Source organism: Papio anubis, chromosome 12 (assembly GCF_008728515.1).
Source record: "Papio anubis isolate 15944 chromosome 12, Panubis1.0, whole genome shotgun sequence".
In the NCBI taxonomy this organism is placed as follows: Eukaryota; Metazoa; Chordata; class Mammalia; order Primates; family Cercopithecidae; genus Papio; species Papio anubis.
In genome coordinates this window covers 122,575,927-122,597,203 of record NC_044987.1, presented here as the reverse complement: position 1 = coordinate 122,597,203, position 21,277 = coordinate 122,575,927, and the positions used below count along the sequence as shown (strand labels likewise).

General features: G+C 56.6%; 1 protein-coding gene across 1 annotated transcript in view; it reads left to right on the top strand.

The window, feature by feature from the left end:
• Positions 1 to 14,083: 14,083 nt before the first annotated feature.
• The window catches only part of MUC5AC (mucin 5AC, oligomeric mucus/gel-forming), a 40,980-nt gene continuing 33,786 nt past the window's right edge, over positions 14,084 to 21,277 (top strand). Inside the window, 11 exon segments of the mRNA XM_031653843.1 lie at positions 14,084 to 14,198; positions 16,256 to 16,348; positions 17,230 to 17,295; positions 17,635 to 17,896; positions 18,270 to 18,384; positions 18,694 to 18,784; positions 19,621 to 19,730; positions 19,843 to 20,056; positions 20,144 to 20,269; positions 20,596 to 20,713; positions 20,914 to 21,052. Of these exon segments, the coding sequence (XP_031509703.1) occupies positions 14,126 to 14,198; positions 16,256 to 16,348; positions 17,230 to 17,295; positions 17,635 to 17,896; positions 18,270 to 18,384; positions 18,694 to 18,784; positions 19,621 to 19,730; positions 19,843 to 20,056; positions 20,144 to 20,269; positions 20,596 to 20,713; positions 20,914 to 21,052 (1,407 nt within the window). The 5' untranslated portion in view covers positions 14,084 to 14,125.

The following is a 21,277-nucleotide window of genomic DNA, read 5'->3' as shown; positions in this document are numbered from 1 at the left end:
AGTCTAGCCGGGGCAACATAGCAAGACCCTGTGTCTCAAAAAAGAAAAAAATAGAAAAAACTGGAGGGATACGGCTAAAGCAGTGCTGGGGGAAATTTGTAGCAGTAATGCAGTCATGGAACACACTAGAAAAGAGGACAAGTCAAGTCAGTAATCTATGCTGCCCACTGAAGAAATGAGAAAAAGAAGCACTGGTTGCACACAGAGCAAGCTGAAGGAAGGAAAGAGTAAAGACGTCAGTGAAATGGAAAGCAGGGAGACAGTGACAGAAAGAAAAACACCAATAACACGGACAAGCCTCTAGCATTACAGCAAGAAACAAGAGCAAAGACACAAATGACCAAGGTCAGGACTAAAACAGGAGCAACCACTACAGACCCTACAGATATTGAGAGGGTGACAAGGGGCTGCGGCACACAACTCTGCACACAGAACTTTGGCACCTGAGATGAAATACGCCAGTTCCTCAAGAAGCACAAGTGATCACAACTCAGCTAACACAAGCAGATGACCGGGCAGCCCAATAAATGGTTGAGAATATTGAATTTATAATTTTAAACTCCAAAAGAAGAAATTCCAGCCTCAGATGAGTTCAGTGGTGAATTCTGTCAAAACTTTAAAGAAGAATTAAAGCCAATCATACATAATTCTTCCAGAATGTAGAAGAGGGGGTGTCAATATGACCCAAATACTAAAATCGTACAGGCAGGACAAAAACAAAGCAAACCCAAACCAGAGCTATAGACCAACACCCATCATGAAGATGGATACAGACTCTAACAAAATAACAACAGACAGTTCAGTGCTACATGAAGAACATTCTCCATCCTAACCAAGAGGGATCTATCTATTCCAGAAATGCAAGATGGCTGGGTCAATATTTTAAAAATTAATGCAACCCACCATATTAACAGGCCAGAGAAGAAAAACCACACAAGTATATCAATCAGAGGAGCAGAAACATTTGAAGAGACTCAACACTCATTCTTATAAATTCTCAAAAAATCAGAATACAGGGAATGTCCTCAATGAGATAGAGAACAGCACAAAAAAAGGGAAACCGAAAACCACCCCTGCTAACATTCTACTTAATGGTGAAGGCTGAGTTCTTCCTGCCTGACACTGGGAGTATGGTGAGGGTGTCCCCTCTCATCGCTCTCATTCAACATACTGCTGGGAGTTCTGGCCAGTGCAGTAAACCAAGGAAAAGAAATAAAAGGCAATTTGTTCGGAAGAAACAAAGCCATTCCTATTTTTAAGTGACATGGTTGTCTACATAGAAAATTCCAAAGATACCGAAAAAAAAAAAAAAAAAAAATCCAAGACTAATGTCTGTGCAGAAAGGTCAAAGGATACAAGATAAACATACAACAATGAATAGCATTTCTATTTACTAGCAATGACCATGACTTCATTGACTTTAAAAATATACTACTATTCTCAATCATGCAAATCACATGAAACATGTAGACGTTAATCTAACTGAACATGTGGAGGACTTGTGGGCCAAAAACTACAAAACATTGATGAAATGAATCTTTCTTTTTTTCATTTAGAATCCATTTTTATTCCCACAAATACTTCTGAAAAATATTAGAATTGGCAAATGGTTTACCATGAATGGAAAACAAACCCATTGATTTTCCTTTTTCCTTTTTTTTTTCTTAAATAATTTTATTATCTTTATTTTATTTTTCCATAAGTTACCGGGTGGCATTTGGATACATGAGTACGTTCTTTAGCGGTGATTTGTGAGATTTTGGTGCATCCATTACCTGAGCAGTACACACTGCACCCTATTTGTTGTCTTTTATCCCTCGTCTCCTCCCATTCTTCCCTCCAAGTCCCCAAAGTCCATTATATCATTCTTATGCCTTTGCGTCCTCACAGCTTAGCTTCCACTTATCAGTGAGAACGCACGATGTTTGGTTTTCCATTCCTGAGTGACTTCACTTAGAATAATCGTCTCCAATTTCATCCAGGTCACTGCAAAACCTGTTAATTCATTCCATTTTATGACTGACTAGTAGTCCATCTCATATATATATATATATATATATATATATATATATATATATATATATAAAATTCCATCTCTATATATACATATACATATATCTATATATACACATCCCTCTCTCTCTCTCTCTCTCTCTACATATATATATCTCTATAAAATCACAGAGCAGGCAAACCTGTAGAGTGCAAAACAGATATGTGGTGGTCGGAGACTGGGAGAGGGGATGGAGTCGGCTGCACAGGGCACGGGGGACCTCGTGGGGTGACAGAGCGATTGTCTCTGGGTGTGGTGATGGTTACCTGACTGTGTGCTCATCAAAGCTCCGAGAACTGTAACCCTAACAGGACCGTGGATCTTACTATATGCAAATTACATCTTAATAAAAAATGAAAAATATATGTAAAATTGAGGTAGGAAAAAGTGCAGAGAAATTGTAAAAAGCTCAGTTATAGTATCTCACTCCATGACAGATACAGTAGGCAAGATGTGGAGAGAAGATTTGAATTATGTAATTAATAAGATTTATTTACGCATTTATTTCAAACTTTGTTCTCTAATACAAATAATACTCCTTCATCTTAGGCATCCATAGAATGGTTACAAAAATTAATCTTTTTTACATGTATTTTGCATTTTCAAGGTATAATTTGCATACAGTAAAATTCACTCTTGTTAGCATATAGTTCTGTCCAATTTGTTGTCTAACGAATCGGCTGCAGTTTTCTCTGGGGCCTAACATGAGATTAATTTTTGTGGCTATGGTCTCTAACCAAATACAACTGAAAATTGATAACAAACATGTGAATAAGACAAAAGAGCCTAAGTGACTGGGGGTGGACCCGGCAGGGCTGTCTCTGGCCTCTCTCCTGTCTCTAGTCTCTCTCCTCTCCCCTCCCCGGCCCCTCCTTAGTCTGCAAAATGGGCCATGGGCACTTTCTGGGAAACGCCAGTTTGCTCAAACCATGTATGCGGATCCAGGACCCCTTAAGAGATGTTACTTTGCATAAATGTTTGCCACTTAGGTATTCCCTGAGGGATGCTACGTGTTTAAGCTGCCGTTAAGGTGCAGAGTGGTAAACCCGTTACAGTCATGTGTGGTCCCCAGTCGCGACCAAGACCGTCCTGGCTGGGTGGAGCCTGGCCGCTGCCGTGGCAAAGGGTCACAGCTCTGTGGCTGAGCACAGCACGCTCACTGCCATGCGGTCCGGATGTGCGAAGTCTCCAGGGAGCTCACCAGACTTCGTTCCGTCTGGAGGCTCCAGGGGAGGCTCCACGTCCTTGTCTCTTCCCGCTCTGGAGGCCACGTCTCTTCGCCGGTGGACCATCCTCTACCTGCGGCACCACTGGGAGCCTCTGCTCTCCCCGACTCTGCTTCCCTCTCCTCCCGCTGTCTCTGCACAACCTCTTTCTCTGATCCTCTTGCCTCTTTCACAAGAGCTCTTGTGATTACTTCGGGCCCACCCAGATAATCCAGGACAACCTCCCCACCCACGGTCCGTCCCTCTGTCCACCAGGTCCATTCCACCATGGTTCCAGGTTCCAGGGTTTAGAACATGGGCATCTCTGGGGCCATTATTCAGACGAATGCTCAGTCTCAAAAAAAAAAAAACAAACAAACAAACAAAAAAAAAAAACTGCATTTCTATATGCTAGCAACAAACTAGTAGAAAAGAGCACCAAAAAACTTCTACTGTGTAGAAATAAATTTAACAAAATGTCCCCATGACCTTTACACTAAAAACTGCAAAGAACTGCAGAAATCCAAAAAGACCAAAATATATGGAGATGTAGTAACAGAGTTGAAGACTCAATATTGTTAAAACGTCATTTTCCCCCAAACTAATCTGTAAATTCAATCCCAATAAAAAGTCTAGTTACTTTGTGGGAGGACATTGACAAGTGCATTCTAAAATTTATATGGCCATGGAAAAGACCTGGGATAGCCATGACGATCTTGATGAAGCAGAAAACAATTTCCAAGACTTAGAATAAAGCTCTGTTAGTCGAGACAGAGTGACATTGATATAAACGTAGACATTTGGATTAACGAGACAAACTGAGAGCACAGGAATAGGCTCTCACCTGTACTGGGCAAACACACCGAGGAAAACCAAGAGGGCCAGTGTGTGTGTGTGTGGGGGGGAGGGGGGGTGTTCACAGGGTTGTGTGTCTGTTTGCATGTATGTTTACATGTGTATGTATTTGTAGGCTTGTGTATGTGTTTCTGTGTTTGTGTGTTTGCAGGGTTCCATGTGTGTGTGCATGCATGTATATATAGGTTGTGAGTATGTGCTTGCGTGTTTGTGTGTTTGCATGGTTGCATGTGTTTGCAGGGTTCTGTATGTGTTTGCACATCTGCTTGTTTGTGTGTGTGTTTGCAGGGTTGTGGGTCTGTTTGCATGTGTGTGTGTTTGCATGTGTGTGTTTGCAGAGTTGTGTATGTGTGTTTCCATGTTTGCTTGTTTGCAAGTTTCTGTGTGTGTTTGCATGTGATTGTGTGCAGGTGTGTATGGGCTTGTGTGTTTGCGTGGTTATGTGTGTTGTATGCGTGCCTGTTTGCATGTGTGTTTACATGGGTGTATGTGTTCATAGGGTTGTGTGTATTTGCATGTGTGTGCTTGCAGGGTTGTGTGTGTGTGCTTGCATATGTGTGTATGCAGATTGTGAGTATGTGCTTGTGTGTTTGTGTGTTTGCATGGTTGTATGTGCGTTTGCATGTGTGTGTACGCAGGTTGTGAATATGTGCTTGTGTGTGTGTCTGTGTGTTTGCATGGTTTGTGTGTGTGAAACTGCATGGTTGTGTTTGTGTTTGCATGGTTGTGTGTGTGTGTTTGCAGGGTTGTGGGTCTGTTTGCATGTGTGTGTGTTTGCATGTGTGTGTTTGCAGAGTTGTGTATGTGTGTTTCCATGTTTGCTTGTTTGCAAGTTTCTGTGTGTGTTTGCATGTGATTGTGTGCAGGTGTGTATGGGCTTGTGTGTTTGCGTGGTTATGTGTGTTGTATGCGTGCCTGTTTGCATGTGTGTTTACATGGGTGTATGTGTTCATAGGGTTGTGTGTATTTGCATGTGTGTGCTTGCAGGGTTGTGTGTGTGTGCTTGCATATGTGTGTATGCAGATTGTGAGTATGTGCTTGTGTGTTTGTGTGTTTGCATGGTTGTATGTGCGTTTGCATGTGTGTGTACGCAGGTTGTGAATATGTGCTTGTGTGTGTGTCTGTGTGTTTGCATGGTTTGTGTGTGTGAAACTGCATGGTTGTGTTTGTGTTTGCATGGTTGTGTGTGTGTGTTTGCATGTGTGTATGCAGGTTGTATGTGCTTGTGTGTGTTGCCATAGTTGTGTGTGTGAGTTTGCATGTGTGTGTATGCAGGTTGTGAGTATGTGCGTGTGTGTGTATGCAGGTTGTATTTGCTTGTGTGTTTTTGTGTTTGTATGGCCGTGTGTGTGCATTTGCATGTGTGTGTATGCAGGTTGTGGGGATGTCCTTGTGTGTGTGTGATTGCATGGCTGCGTGTGTGTGTATGTATGCAGGTTGTGGGTATGTGCTTGTGTGTCTGCATGGTTTTGTGTGTGCATTTGCATGTGTGTGTATGCGTGTGGTTGTATGTGCTTGTGCTTGTGTTTGCATGGTTTATGTGTGCATTTGCATGTGTGTATATGCAGGTTGTATGTGCTTGTGTGCTTGTGTTTGCATGGTTGTATGTGTGCATTTGCGTGTGTGTATGCAGGTTGTGAGTATGTGCTTGTGTGTGTGTGTGTTTGCATGGTGTGTATTTGTGGACTGCTACTGCTGCCATGTCACAGTTCAATGGGTTTGTGTGTTGTGATCACACGGTCCTGCCCGCAGAGCTAAAGGGACTATTGTGGTTTCCTTGGGTGAGTCCCAGGCCGTGTGTGGGGTGAGTGTGGGGCCTTCTTGCACCGTTCAGCCTGGCACGGGCACCACCCTCTGTCTTTCTCCCAGGACCACGTTCAGGTGCCAGGGCCTTTAATCCTGTGTCCCTGGTCCTACTTACTCCCTCTCCTCAGACTCTGGGACAGGCACCTGGGGCGCACTGTGGGGGCTCTGAGATGCAGGTGGGTGGGCCAGGCCTGCCAAAGGGAGGTGAGGCGAGCAGAGCCCTTTGAGGGTGATGGAGCTTGGCTGGCCCCGTGGCCGGAACCCACCTGGCCTAGGGGTATGTCTCAGGGCAGGTGCACACAGGGCTTATTCACCTGCACATTCTTCAAACAGTCCAGGTGTGAGCATGAGGCTGTGAACAGTGGGTGTCCCTGGGCCTGTCTGCTCCTGGAGCTGGGCTCGCACCGGCCCTGGGAAAACTCAGCCTCCCGCTGGGCATTCTGGGGACGCTGGGCCCAGCCCAGACCTCGCGGCTCAGCTCCCCTCAGGCAATACTTTCGAGAACATCCCTGGAGACATGGCCAGTGTATTTGTATTTTATATGAACCCAGAAGGCTGGACCTGAGGAGGCCCCCCTGGGCGAGGGGTCGGGCTGAGCTCGAGTTCCCCAGGGCCTCCAGCAAGAAGGGCACCCAATGCTTCCTTACAAGAGGAGCAAGTGTGTCCACAGAAGATATGAAAAGACTCCATCAAAATATTAGTGGGTGTTTTCTCAAGATGCGGGGGGCGATTTTCGCTTCAAATTTTGTTCCAATTTTTTGTTGTTGTAAAAAACACATAACATAAAGTTGACCATCTTTGCCACTGCTGGGTGCACAGGGCAGTGCTGTCAGGACATTCACACTGCCGTGCAGCCCGCAGAACCACCGTCTCCAGCACATCTTCGTCTTGCAGAACTGAAGCTCTGTCTTGTTAAACACCAGGTCCGCACCCCCCGTGCCCAGCCCCTGCCCAGCCACGGTGGCCACCATCTGCATTCTGTGTCTATGGATTCAGCAGCCCCAGACCCTGCCCAACCCTGGCAGCCTCTGTCTGCTTTCTGTGTCTGTGGATTTGGTGGCCCCAGCCCCTGGTGTGGTGGAACCGAGGGGCATTTGCCCTTCTGTGGCTGGCTTGTCTCTCCGAGTCAATGTCCTTGGGTCTGCCCGCGCGGCCGCCCATGCCAGGGTCTCCTTCCTTTTGGTGGCTGCCTGGTGCTCCCTGGCATGATGGGCTTCACCTTGTTTTCCCGCAGATCTGAGGACAGACACTAGGCTGCTTCCGCCTCTTGGCTCCTGTCAACATGACTGTGGACCCTGCTCTCAATTCTTTGTGATTTTGCACTGAGAAAAATATCTTTTAAATGCATTGTCAGCATTTGGTGGGAAGGCACCCCACCGTGCGCACGCATTTGGTGGACGATGCCCCACCCTGCGTCGATGCCCCTCTGTCCTCCCAGGGGTCAAAGGTGCTAACCTGTGCCCCAGTGCCCTGGTTGATCTGGGCCCCTGGAAACTGCAGCGAGGGCAGCATGCTCTGGCTGGTCCTATCCCTGAGGCCAACCAGGATGGGAATCCATGGTGCACACAGCCTGGCAGGGCCCCCCACCCAGGAGGGGCAGTGTGTGCACGGCGGAGTTGAGGGGGGGACTTGTTGGCAGTGTCCCCTGACTCTCATGGGCCTTTGGGGCTACCGGAGTCAGGGGAGTGGCAGGATCCAGGAAACTGGCTGGGTAATGGACTGAGGGGGATTTGGGGTCCACAGATCTACCCCATAATCTGTGATTCCCCCCAGCCCCCAGCCCCAAATTACTCACAGGCGTGTGTGCACTCAGGAGCCCTGCTGAAGGTGCCTGGGGTCCAGGAGGTGTGAGGGCAACGGGGGAGCCAGAGGCATGGGGCTGAGGAGTGGGGGAGGGGGATGAGGAGCTCCCAGGAGCCGAGCTGGACCCAGGCACAGGAGGGCCCCCAGCACGGAGCATCACCCGCCCGTGCGGGTGCAGATGAGCGGCTCTGCCACGTGGGAGGCCCACGGAGCCAACGGCCACTCCCGGGGGTCAGTGTGGCCCTTGCTGTGGACACGAGTGCAGGGAACTGACGCTTTGGCCAGAACCATGGGCCTTGGGGACCAGAGCTTCAGCAGCCCCGGCCAGATCTTGGGAGGAATTCTGTTTGTCCAGTGATTCAGAGAAAATAAATAAACGTAGGAAGGCTCCAGATCACGCAGCCCCGCCACAAAATCAAATTTACTCTGCCCCTTCCCCGCCCAGAGGGCCCAGCGGGGTCTCAGCTCCCTCCGGGCAAGGGCCACCTAACCCTGCCATGGGCACGGCCGCCACGGCTCTCCCTCGGGCCCCCTGGGAAAGCCAGGAAGAAATTTAAGACTCCTTCCTCCTTATTGTGTAAGTTCCTGGCTTGGTAAAAATCCGCCGCCGAAGCCCGCTCTTCCTGTCAACAACCTTAGATAATTCCTGTGTCAGTTTCCCGGCCCCGCCCGGGGCACCTCCCCTTCCAAAGCCAGACCTACCCCGGTCCCGGCGCTGAGAAACTCTGTTGTCTTTCTGTGAAATCATTCTCCAGTTCCCACATGAAGCCTGATCAGGCTTCCTGATTCTGCCACATCCCCCAGAACACGGACTGTCAGAGGCCCAGTCAGGGCTGTCCTGGACCCCATGGCCCGCCCTGGCCTCAGCGAGACTGAGGGTCACAGGTGCTAAGTTACCGTTTTCTGAATCACCAGGCACGAGACAGGCTACGTTCAGAGCGTGGAAGTAGCAGAAACGGCCGAACATGGTGGCTCCACCCGTTTTGTGGGTGAGGACACAGGCGCTTTGCAGGCCCCCAGTGGCCCCAAGTCTAGGAGGAGGGTGGGGAGGGCTGGCACCGAGCTCCCATCTGGACCCAGCATGCCTGGGTGCTGTGGGGGTGCATGGCTGGGTTCCTCCTAGGGCAGCAGGGCACTGAGCAGTGGGCTCTAAATGAGCCATTTTACAGCTAGTACAGGAGGGTAATGGTGGGCTCAGGGCCCCACAGCAGGTGCTGTCCAATGCCACCCCCCCACCTGGAGGGGGAGATGTCTGCTCCACAGAGCCCTGGGGTCCCCTGTGGGCAGGGTGTGTGGAGCTGCCCTCCCCTGGTCTCCCCAGGACAGACCCCCACCCTCCACTCTGGGTGCCTTAGCGCGGGTGTGGCCTCCCCAGGTCCTGCCAGCCAGAGCCAGGCTGACCGCAGTGGCCCTGCAGGTGACCTCCTGGGGGCTGCGCCCAGAAACTGGGATGGAAGTGACAGGCTAGGGGCAGGGTGTGAGCCCAGCCCAGGGCTTGCGATGTTGAAACCAGTGATTCCCTCCCCTGCTCACCTGGCCAGTAACCACTGATGCTGCTGGAAGGCAGACTGGGCCAGGTGCCCCGAACAGTGTGCGCTGGGCCTGGTGGGGCTGAGGAACCCGGGACATACACACCTGTGGGAGTCTTTGAGAGGCTCCCAGGGAGTTCTGGGGTTCCTGGGGAGTCCTTGGGAGCAGGACCCTCTTCACTCCCTCCTCCAGGGGAGGTGGCCCCGGGCCACCCCAGGCTGTTTCCCCAGCTCTGTGGGGTCGAAGCCATCCCCAGGGGGCTTTCCCCACTGGGTGTGGTGCGGATGTGGTGCGGGCCGGGGTTAATCTCACATGAGTTAGTCACCCAGGGCAAACTGTCTGACGCAATTCCTCCCAAGTCCGGGGGGCTGGAGGTGGGGTCAGCACCTGGTGGCAGGAGACAGCGCGGTCCTGGGATGTGGCCGGGCCTCCCTCCGCTCCTTATCCTGTTGTCTCTGTGGCAACACCTGGCTGGGAGCTCCTATCGGGGCCGTGACCCCCGCCCTTTCTGCAGTGCCCTCTTGTCTGCATTCACCTGTCAGACCCCGGGGAGAGAGGGCACTGGCGGCCACCGAGGACCAGAGCTGTGGGGCCTCTGGCACCAGAGTGCAGAGGGAGGGTTTGTGGGCTGCGGTCCCAGCGGAGCCCACGTGCCGCCACCATGCACAGACTTCCTCCTGCACATCCCACAGAAGCAAGCTCCCACCGCCCGGCACTGTCCCTGCTCTGGCAACCCTCCTCCTGCAAGCACTTTCCAGATGACAGGCAGCTGCTGGTCCCGGGCACACACCTTCCCTGAAGGTGCCTCTCACCTGAGCATGCAGGCTCAAGTCAGGAGGGTGGACTCCTGCCCCGTGGGGTCATCACCGTTCTCAGGGGCTGAGGCAGGGTCTGCTTTAAGGGATGCACCTGCTTTTCAGATCACCGGCCCCCAGGCCCCTGCTGCAGCCCCACCCGGACTGCACATGCAGCCATGCCTGCTAAGTGGTCGGTGCTGCGGGCAGGGTGCCCGGGGCATCAGGGTTCCGAGATGCAAGTGCCATGCTCGGCTACCTCGGGAGGTCGGGAACTCATGGGGGAAGAGTGATCCTGATTTTGAGACCAAGTCACTGGCCTTACACCTGTGCTGGCTGCTGGTCTCAGAGCTGACACTGGCCCCAGACTGGGGGAAGGTATCCAGCCGACCTGGCCAGGGCCCCTGCTGGGAGGCAGCAGGAGTTACTGTGCAGGCTGGGGGGCTGGGAGCTGAGGGGGCGTGGAGCCCTCCGGTGCGTGGGACTCCTGGGCATATGCTGAGAGCTTTAGGCCTCAGGGAGGGTTCTCAGGAGCCAGGCAGCTGCGCCGGGGCTCGGCCGACCCTGCCTGCACCTTCTGAGAGGTCCCAGGAAGCCTGCAGTGACCCTTAGATTCCCCTCTGAAGCTGGTGGCGTGGCCGGGACCTCACTGCCCCTGGGGACAGACGGAAACCCCTACAGGGCTCGGAAACAAGGCCCAGTGGGTTTTCTGGAAAGTTCTGGGTGTGTGGAGCTTGGGGCTGTAGGCTCTGGAACTGTAGGCACTGGCTTAAGGCCTCCTGAGGCCTTGGCCTGGTGGGGTTTTCATGGGACCAGGCGGTCGGCCCGTGGCCCATGCCCAGAGGTTTGGGTGCCGGAACCAAGGTCCCAAGAGGAAGCCCAGCACAGCCAGGGGTCACCAACACTGGCGGGGGGAAGTCCCCCCCAGCCTGGACCACAGTAGCGGCCCTGGGTGACATCTGGTTGAGGGAGGAGAAAGCTGTGGCTGGGGCTGCAAGGCCTGGGTGGCCAGTTGGCCAGGTGCCCTGGGGCTTGGCCCAGCCTTAGACACGCAGGGGGCACTCCCCTCTGAGGCCCAGGCTGGTGACTCAGACTGTTCAGAGGTCATGGTATGAACTGGGCCAGTGACTCAGGGGAACCCTGGCTATACCTGGTCAGGTCAGACCTCCTGAAGCACCAGTGGCTGGGGTGGTCCACCTAACCCTGTCAGCCACTCAGCTTCCAGTGTGATCACTCGCTCAGTCAGTCATTCACTCACTCACTCACCCACTCACCACTCATCCACTCACTCACTCACCCACTCACTCACCCATTCACCACTCACTCACCCACCCACCTCATCTCACCACTCACCTCATTCACCAATTTTTCACCCATTCACCTCACCACCCACCCACTCCACCTCTGCCTCACCACCCACCGCTCACACACCCACCCACCCACTCACCTCACCCGCACCCACCACCCACCCACCCACCCACCTCACCACCCATTCACCTCCCACTCTATTCACCCATTCACCACTCACCCACTCACTCATCCACTCCACCACTCCACCACCTGCTCACCTCACCCACTCACCACCACCCACCGACGGCCCACCCACCCACCACCACCCACCCACCTCGCCTCATCCACCACCTCACCCACCCATTCACCTCACCACCCACCACCTCACCCACCCACCTCACTCTACCCACCTGCCACTCACCCACCTCACCCATTCACTCTTACCACTTTATTCACTCACTCACCCATTCACCTCACTCATTCATCCATTCACCCATTCACTTACTCACGTACTCACCTTACTCACTTGCATTCTCACCTCACTCATTCATTCATTCACCCCATCTCACTCACCTACTCTATTCACCCAAACCACTCACCTGCCTCATTCACTCACCTTCACCCACCTCACCTATCCATCACCCATTCACTCACCCACTCACCCACTCACTTATCTACCCACTCACTTATCCACCCACTCACTCACCTAATTTGTTTCATCTACTCATCACTGTTCATTAATTCACCCATTCACGCAGCTCACTACCTACTCACTTATTCATCTATACACCTTTATTCACTCTCATATATTCATTCATTCTATTCATCATTCACCCACTCACTCACTTATTCACTCACTCACTCATTCACCCATTCACCTCACCTTCACTTACCTATAGACTTCATACACCTGTCTACCGCTCACTCATTGACCTACCTACCTATTCACATTCACTCACCCATGTACCACTTCATTGACTCACTCACTCACTCATTCACTTCCACGCGATCCACCTGGTCTTACCTATCTACTCACTCATTCTCTATTCACTTACTTCACCTATTTACCATCTATTCACCCATTCACCCACACTCATTCACTCACTCACTCACTGACTCATTGACCTTTCACTACCTCATTCATCCATTCACTTAATGTCACCTATTCACTCACTCACCATTTACTCATTCATTCACCCATTCATTCACTCACTGACTCATTGGATCTATTCACCTACTCATTCTCCTATTCACTTCTATCACCATTTACTCATTCATTCACCCATTCAATTAATCACTGGCCCACTCATTCATTCACTCACCACCCACTCATTCATTCACTCACTCAATCATTTTCCTTTCCCACACTCCTGCCACATATGAAGTGCTCTTTCAGGAACCTTGGGCCAAGACAGGACCTGGGGAAGGAAAGGCACAGAAATGGAGACGTAGGTGATCAAGTAAGGAGCTTGGGATGGGTCCTTGAGAGCTGGAAGCAAGTGCTCAGAACAGCCTGGAGGCACCTCTTCGATCCTAATCCCTCTGCAGCAGGGCAGATCGCCCAGCCCAGCCTCTCCCTTTCCTGCCATTCCTCCCATGGGAGACTTCCTGGTTGGACCCTCCATGTGGGCAGTGGAGCTGCTGACCTTGGCTGGGGAGTATGTGGCTGCCTGCGAGGGAGAGTCCAACCCCAGTGTCCTACCACACACCCGTGATCTGGGCGAGTGTTCATCACACAACAGCACCTTTTCAGCCAGAGCCCTTCAGGCCAAAGACTCACTGGGATCTTTCTGTACTGGGACTGCTGGGCCCAGTCATCAGCTTCCTGTCCGGAGGGTACTGAGCATTTCTGGATCTGGGTGGCCCAAGACCATCATGTGAATGGAACTGGCCCTGCCCACCTGGGACCAGGAGACTGAAGCACAGGTGGACTCCTGGGCAATGCTGGGAGGGGCTGCATGGTGAGGGAGGGGTTCTGACACTTGCCTGGAGGCTGCTGCCAGTAGCCTCTCTCTAGGAAGGGTGAGGCTGGCTGGCACCACTTCAGTGGCAGCATGTGGCTGGCTTGAGGGACGCCTTGGCTCACTCACTCACTCATTCTCTCATTCATTCACTCACTCAATCATTTTCCCTTTCCCCACACTCCTGTCGCATATGAAGTGCTCTCTCTCCAGGCACCTGGGCTAAGACAGACATGGGGAAGAAAAGGCACAGAAAAGGAGACATAGGTGACCATAAGGAGCTTGGGACTGGGCTGGGGCTGGCCTCTCCCTCCCAGGCAGCCACACATTCCCCAGCCAAGGTCGGCAGCTCCACTGCCCACATGGAGGGTCCAACCAGAAGGTCTGCCATGGGAGGAATAGCAGGAAAGGGAGAGGCTGGGCTGGGCCCCCCGTCCTGCTGCAGAGGGTTTAGTGTCAAAGAGGTGCCTCCAGGCTGTTCTGAGCACTCACTTCTGGGCACCGGGAACTCACAGGTTGCTGGGCATGGCACGGTGCCCAGGAAGAGTCTAGGGTGGGGTATGTGGGGAGAACCCCTGCAGGCCAGGGCTTGGGGGAGCCCTCGGAAACTGGCAGACACACCCATCTCTGCCTGCCACCGGCCGCGGGCCAGCCCGCAGTGAGCACCCACTGTTTACTCGGGTGAGGGGGAACCACAGGCCCTGCCCCGCCCACCCATGTGAAGCTCGGGGCCGGAGCCAGCTCTGGGGCTACAAAAGGCTCCTGCAACCTTGGGTCCCTCCTCAGAGGCTGCCGAGGGACAGGGCACTCTTCCCCGCCGTCCACACGATGGGTGTCGGCCAGAGGAAGCTGGCCCCACTCTGGACCCTGGCTCTTGCTCTGGCCTGCACCCGGCACACAGGTACGGCTCGGTCCCTGGCCGCTCTACTAGTCCTGGGTGGCGCGGTACTGAGTGGGCCTCGGGCAGCTCAGTCTTTGCCCTGGGTTCCGGGCATGTGCCATGAACGGCGCCCAGCAGCAGAGCCCCTGCTTGTGGCCCTGGCCACCAACGAGCAGTTTCCACCTCGTGGGGTTGCTAAGGGATCTCCGGGCTTCAGGGACCTCTGAGGCTGGGCCATTCCCTGAGGCAGGGAAGCAGGAGCTCAGGTCTCCGGCTTCCCCTCCCCGCCTGGATCCCTGCACTTATCCCCGGCAGCCGACAGTGCCTGGCCCACAGTATCTCCAGCGGCTCACGGCCCCCGCTGGGCCTGGTCAGGGCATCAGCCCCAGGCACCTGCCCTTGCACACCCCACACGTGCCCAGTTTACCAGCTCATGTTCCCTGTCTGGGCCTCTATGGGGGTCTCCTGGGGGGGTCTCAGCCTCTGAGCAAGGATGTAATGATGAGGTCCACAGGGGAACTGTTTCACCCCCGGCCTAAGGCTAAGAGGGTGATGGGGGCTAAGAGGGTGATGGGGGCTAAGAGGGTGTTGGGGGCTAAGAGGGTGATGCGGGAGGCTCCAGGCCCTGTGATCTGAACGGCCCCTCGCTGGGCCAGTAAGTCCCTGCCTCTGCTTCTAGGGGACACCTGGGCCTGGGTCTGCTGGTGACCATGTGCCCCTGTCAGGGGAATGCCTGGGGTTGGGTTGGGGGAGTGGGTGCTCCTGGGCTCCTGGAACAGCAGGGCAGGGACCTCAGCACTGCTGAGACGGCCACATGGCCCACCCAGGTCCCTCGCCCAGCCCTGTCCCCAGCCTCTGGCCCTCTGCCAGGCAGTCCCAGAGCAAGAACTGTCTCCTGGTGTCTCCGTGCTGCCCTTGGCTGTGGCCCAGCCGGACTCTGCACCCCCCCCAACCCTCGTCTGTACCACTCTCATCTCAGAAGCAGGAATTCTCTCCCAGGGCTGCTCCCAGGAGAGGGCAGGGCTGGGGCTGGGCCTGCGGGGCTCAGAAGATGGGGGCAGGCCTGGGCCAGGACTGGGTAAGTGAGGCTCAGGCCACTGTCTCTGTCTCTCCAATGGGGCTTGCAGATGCTAAGGGCCCCTCTGCCCACTGACATTTGATGCATTGGGCCCCACTGGGGGCAGAGGGTATGGGGGTGAGGGGGGTCTCCCAGCCTGGCCTGAGGACCCCACGTCAGGCGTGGGAACTGGGAAGCTGGGGCTGGGATGCAGGCGAATCACAGCTTTCCCCAAGACCCCCTCTCTGCAGGGTCCTGGGCTGGGCCAGGCGCCCCTCCCACCATGCTGGCACTGTGTGGGGCTGTGCGAGGCTGTGCGGGGCTGGGGGCTGGTCCCACCATGCTGGTTCTGTGCGGGGCTGTGTGGGGCTGGGGTCTGGTCACCATGCTGGCTCTGTGCAGGGCTGTGCAGGGCTGTGAAGGGCTGGGGTCTGGTCACCATGCTGGTTCTGTGCAGGACTGTGCGGGGCTGTGCGGGGCTGGGGGCTGGTCCCACCATGCTGGTTCTGTGCAGGGATGTGTGGGGCTGTGCGGGGCTGGGCTGGGATCTGGTGACATTCTGCACAGTCTCCATGGACCCTGGAGATCAACCTCCTGCAAGATCTGCTGCTTGTAGGGAGGCAAGGTCCTCCAGGCGGTCTTGGGGCCGACCCCTCCCATGCGTTTGACTGCTCCAGCCCCTCAGTGGGATCACTGTACTGGGTGGGGGTCCCGAGTGTGGAGGCCAGGGCCTGGCATGCTCTGCAGTGAGTGCGAATGAATAGATGGGGATGCCAGCTTGGGGCAAAGGGTCCCGACACCACCTGCTCCATGGGGCCAGGTTGAGGGGATGCTCCTGGAGGGTCTGGGCTCAGACTTCTGACTCACATGGACAGAGGCCCCCTAGGACCTCCAACCCAGCACAGAGAGAGCCCTCGCCACAGCCACCTGCACACACCATGGCCTCCCGATCCTCTGGTGTCCGCGCTGCATCTGTTGGTCGCAGCCTGAGCCCCCTCAGCCACCCTGCATCTGGGCTCAGCCCCCCTCCTCTTTCTGCAGGCCATGCCCAGGACGGCTCCTCCGAATCCAGCTACGAGCACCACCCTGCCCTCTCTCCCATCGCCCAGGGACCTGGTGGTGAGTCTGAGCATCCGGCCCCCACCCTAAGCCTGTCAGATTCCACCCTCCACTGAGTGGCACGGCTCCCAGGGGCACTGGTTTTAGGGAGGCTCCCCAGTTGGCCACCGCTGAGGACCAAACCTGGGAGGACAGGAGGACACCCCACATCCATGACCCTGGTCGGTCACACTACCTGCTTGTCCTTGGGCCAGCCCTCTGCAGCGCTCAGACTCTGAAGGAGTTGCAGGGCGGGGCAGGCTGGCTGTGCCCATGTCCTGTGGGTGCCAGCCACCCTCCAGGGATCTGGAGCTGGGTCCTGCCTCAGTGTCCCCCCGTTCACCTCCTGGCACTTCAGCAACACAGGTATCTCCCTTGGCGCTGGCCGTCCCGGTGTGGATTGTGCTAGCGGGAGCCCGTGGGGGCCCAGCAGCCCTGGCAGAGGCGGGGCAGGCGAGGGCAGCCAGAGTCGGGGGCTTCTGGCAAACTCTCAGATTGCATTTCTCCAAATCGGGCCAGATGTGCCTAATCTCAGCACCCAAGAGACTGACTTGAGCCGCTGATGCAGACTCAGGTTCTGAGGCCCATGGGTGTGAGAGAGCTGGCAGCCCCTGAGGGCTTCTTCCTGGTGACAGCCGGGAGGAAGCAGAAAGTCACACTGAACTCAGGGTGTGCGGCTCAGGGTTCGTGGCCGCAAACACACAAGGTGCAGATGGAACTCAGGGTGTGCAGCTGCAAACACACAAGGAGCAGATGGTGGGGGGGGAGGCAACACGCGGCAGAATCCAGAGTTGGTTTCAGAGCCAGGAGCCGGGACCCACGGACGCTGGAACATCTCTGGCTGCAGAAGCCCCACCCCACCTGGGGGCCGTGTGTGTGTCCTACCAGTCCCTGTCTCCGCAGGGGTCCCGCCCCGTGGGGTGACTCTCTTCCCGCCTCTGAGGACCATCCCCGTGGTACGAGGTGAGTGGAGCCCCGAGGCCTGGGTGGGGAAGGGGCCTAGCTTTGCTGAGCTCCCCGCTCAGGCCTGGAGGTGCCTGGTGGAGAGGGGCCCCAGCTTTCCAGGTGGCCACTGGGTAGGTATTGGAGCCACTGGGTAGGTATTGGAACCAGAGGGCCTAGCACCTCCCTGCACACGTTTCTGGGACTTCTCAGACACAGGAAGGACCCCTGGGTGCCCTGTCCAGGGCAGCAGCACCTCCTGCAGGACGCTGGGGTGGGGCAGAAAGTGCAGGGCAGGGGAAGGGGTACAGGACGAGGGTGAGGGCGACGCTCCCAAACGCCATGCTGCTTCCACCGTAGCCTCCAACCCGGCACACAACGGGCGGGTGTGCAGCACCTGGGGCGACTTCCACTACAAGACCTTCGACGGCGACGTCTTCCGCTTCCCCGGCCTCTGCAACTACGTGTTCTCCGAGCACTGCGGCGCCGCCTACGAGGACTTCAACGTCCAGCTGCGCCGCAGCCAGGAGTCAGCAGCCCCCACGCTGAGCAGGGTCCTCATGAAGGTGGATGGCGTGGTCATCCAGCTGACCAACGGCTCTGTCCTGGTCAACGGCCGCCCGTGAGTCTGGGCTCTCGGATGGTGGGGGCCACGCGGTGTGTGGGGACGGCATTCCTGGGGGGTCACGGGGGCATGGCAGTCCTGGGGAGGATGTGTACTTCTTGGCAAGCCCCTGAGAGTGGAGCTGGACATGGGTCCTCCCTGGTCCCCCGAGCTGGTCCACCGAGCTGGATCCCCTCCTGGGATCCCCAGGTTCTTATTCTGCCCCTTCCTAGCTTCTTGTGACCCCAGAGCTCCAGAAGTCACTGTCCCCATCCCAGACGTGACTTCATGGTCACGATGACCGTGTCCCATTTGCGACCACAGGCATCTCCCCTGCCTGGGATCTCTCCTCACCGTGCTCCCAGCCCCTCAGCCCTGCCTCCCTCCGCAGGGTCCTGCTGCCCTTCAGCCAGTCTGGGGTCTTCATTCAGCAGAGCAGCAGCTACACCAAGGTGGAGGCCAGACTGGGCCTTGTCCTCATGTGGAACCACGATGACAGCCTGCTGGTGAGGCTGGGGGGTGGGGGTGTCCCGGTGTGCACCTCCAGCCCTCGAGGGCTGACCCGCTCCCACAGCCTCTCCAGAGGGTAAAAGGCGCCCTGGGCCCAGTCAGGATCAGACCCCACCCCACACAGCGGGCAAGAACAGGTGCCCAGACACCAATGCTGTCCCGGGGTCTGTGCCCCCAGGATGGAGGCTGCTTTTGGGGGTGTCTCCTCCGTGGGCCTCGGCCCCTCCTCGGAAATCTCAGGCTTGAGCCTCATCTGTCCATCCGCCCTTGGTGGGGACGGGTGTCTGATGTCTCCTCCGTTGCAGCTGGAGTTGGACGCCAAATATGCCAACGAGACCTGTGGGCTCTGTGGAGACTTCAACGGGATGCCCATGGTCAGCGAGCTCCTCTCCCACAGTAAGGCCCCATGGCGCCATCAGCCCCTTCCTCAGCGTCCCCTGGGGGCTCAGTGTTGTGTGCACACACACCCTCCGACACTCCGGCACACACATGCACAGATGCATGGAGGCAGCTGCCCTCCCTCCCAGCACAGCGCATACACGTGTACACACGCGATCCCGAAATGCTGGCCTGTCTCAGGGTTGCAGGCTGGGAGCAAATCGCCCGTTGAGCCCCTTGCTCTGTGTGGCTGCTCTGGGTGGCGACCCCTGACCGCACGCCCTCTCCTGAAATGACAGACCTGCCTCCTTCTTGGTCTTTGAGTCTTTGCCGTCAGGCTGTGGCCTTGCAAATGTGACCTGCACCAGCCAAGGCCCCACTCCCCACCTCCCCCTGCCAGGCCTGTGAAGCCCCATACAAGCCCCGAGTACAGGGTGTCCCTCTGTGGGGAACTGAGTCTGCCTGGGTGTCCAGCAGCCCTTGGCAAGGCAGGCCCAGAGCTGGGTTGGCTGGGTTCTGTGGACTGGGAGGTACTCAGGTTCCCGCCAGCCTGGCAGGAGGAGACCAGGGTCCTGGGTCAGTTGAGGACTCAGCCGGCAGTCCCCTGTGACTTGGACACCAACCTCCTGGGCTGTTTCTCTCCATCATTCCAGACCCCCTGAGGGTCCTGCAGCATGCATGGGGTGGCCAAGCAGGTGCAGCCAGGACAACTCAGGCATCCAGAGGGGACAGGAGCCACCGATGGCCCTTCTAACCCCACCCCAGGGATCCAGCCGTGGGGGCTCTGCTGCTTGGGTGCTGGGCTGAGGGGTACCGGGACCTGCAGGCAGAGCCCACCTCCGTGCTTCCCGCAGACATCAAGCTGACTCCCATGGAGTTTGGGAACCTGCAGAAGATGGACGACCCCACGGAGCAGTGTGAGGACCCTGTCCCTGAACCCCCGAGGAACTGCTCCACTGGCTCTGTAAGCCCTGGAGGGAACAGGGGCCCGGCACGGTGACGAGGAGGGGTTGTGAGCCCGGAACCGGTCCAGATTCCCCACTGAGGACTCAGTCGGGCTGTGGCCTTTGTTCTAGGGCATCTGCGAGGAGCTCCTGAATGGTCAGCTGTTCTCCAGCTGTGTGGCCCTGGTGGATGTCGGCAGCTACCTGGAGGCCTGCAGGCAAGACCTCTGCTTCTGCGGAGGCACCGACCTGCTCAGCTGCGTCTGCCACACCCTCGCGGAGTACTCCCGGCAGTGCGCCCACGCCGGGGGGCTGCCCCAGGACTGGCGGGGCCCTGACCTCTGTCGTGAGTGTCCCGGCGCCCTGTCCCCCAACCCCTCTGGCAGGGAGGGCCGGGGCGGGCGGACGTGAGCCGTGTCTCTGCCTCCCGCAGCCCAGACGTGCCCCAGCAACATGCAGTACCATGAGTGCCGCTCCCCCTGCACAGACACCTGCTCCAACCAGGAGCACTCCCGGGCCTGCGAGGACCACTGTGTGGCCGGCTGCTTTTGCCCTGAGGGTGAGGCTCCCCCGCCCCTGGGAAACACAGATGCACCCTGGGAACTAGGGGGCTGTGCTCCCATGGCCAAGCCTCAAAAGAAGGATCCCAGTCCTAGTGTCCTGGGCCCCTGAGGCTGGCTGAGGCCCCTGTCCCGGGCCCCTGAGGCTGGCTGAGACCCCTGTCCCAGGCCCCTGAGGCTGGCTGAGACCCCTAGCCCGAGATGTCCCGGGCCCCTGAGGCTGGCTGAGGCCTCAGCTTGCTGTAGGGCTGCCATGTTGTTCCCCTGCACCACCCACCACATGGGGACAGCAGGAGCCCATCACCGGCCTGCCTGACCCATGCAGGGACGGTGCTCGATGACGTCGGCCAGACCGGCTGTGTCCCTGTGTCACAGTGTGCCTGCGTCTACAACGGCACTGCCTATGCCCCGGGGGCCACCTACTCCACAGACTGCACCAACTGGTAGGTCCTGGCCCCCCTCCAGGCCCCCAGGATGTGCTATGGGACGGACCCGCTGGGGGCTGTGACCCAGGCTGGCAGGCGTCCCTCATCCGGGCTGTGATGTAGGCAGGCCTGGGTGAGACCCGGTCAGCCTCCAACATGGAGGCTGGAGGCTGGTCTCCTGGGGCCAGCAACCACACGGCACCGTCTCTTGCTCTCAGCACCTGCTCCGGAGGCCGGTGGAGCTGCCAGGAGGTTCCATGCCCGGGTACCTGCTCTGTGCTTGGAGGTGCCCACTTCTCGACGTTTGACGAGAGGCACTACACGGTGCACGGGGACTGCAGCTATGTGTTGACCAAGGTAGGCACTGGCTGCCTGGGGTGCTCGCCGGACAGACGGGGCCCACAGCCAGCCTCCCACAGGCTCCCGCAGCTTGGCTGCATGTCACTGCTGCCCCGGGGTGACCCTTGGGGGTCACTGATGGTGAGACCTCAAGGAAGCACCCCAGCTCCCCAGCACTGGGCCCCACAGGGGCACAAAGGCTGCAGACCGGAGCCTCCAGCCCCACCCAGCGCTGGTTCCCAC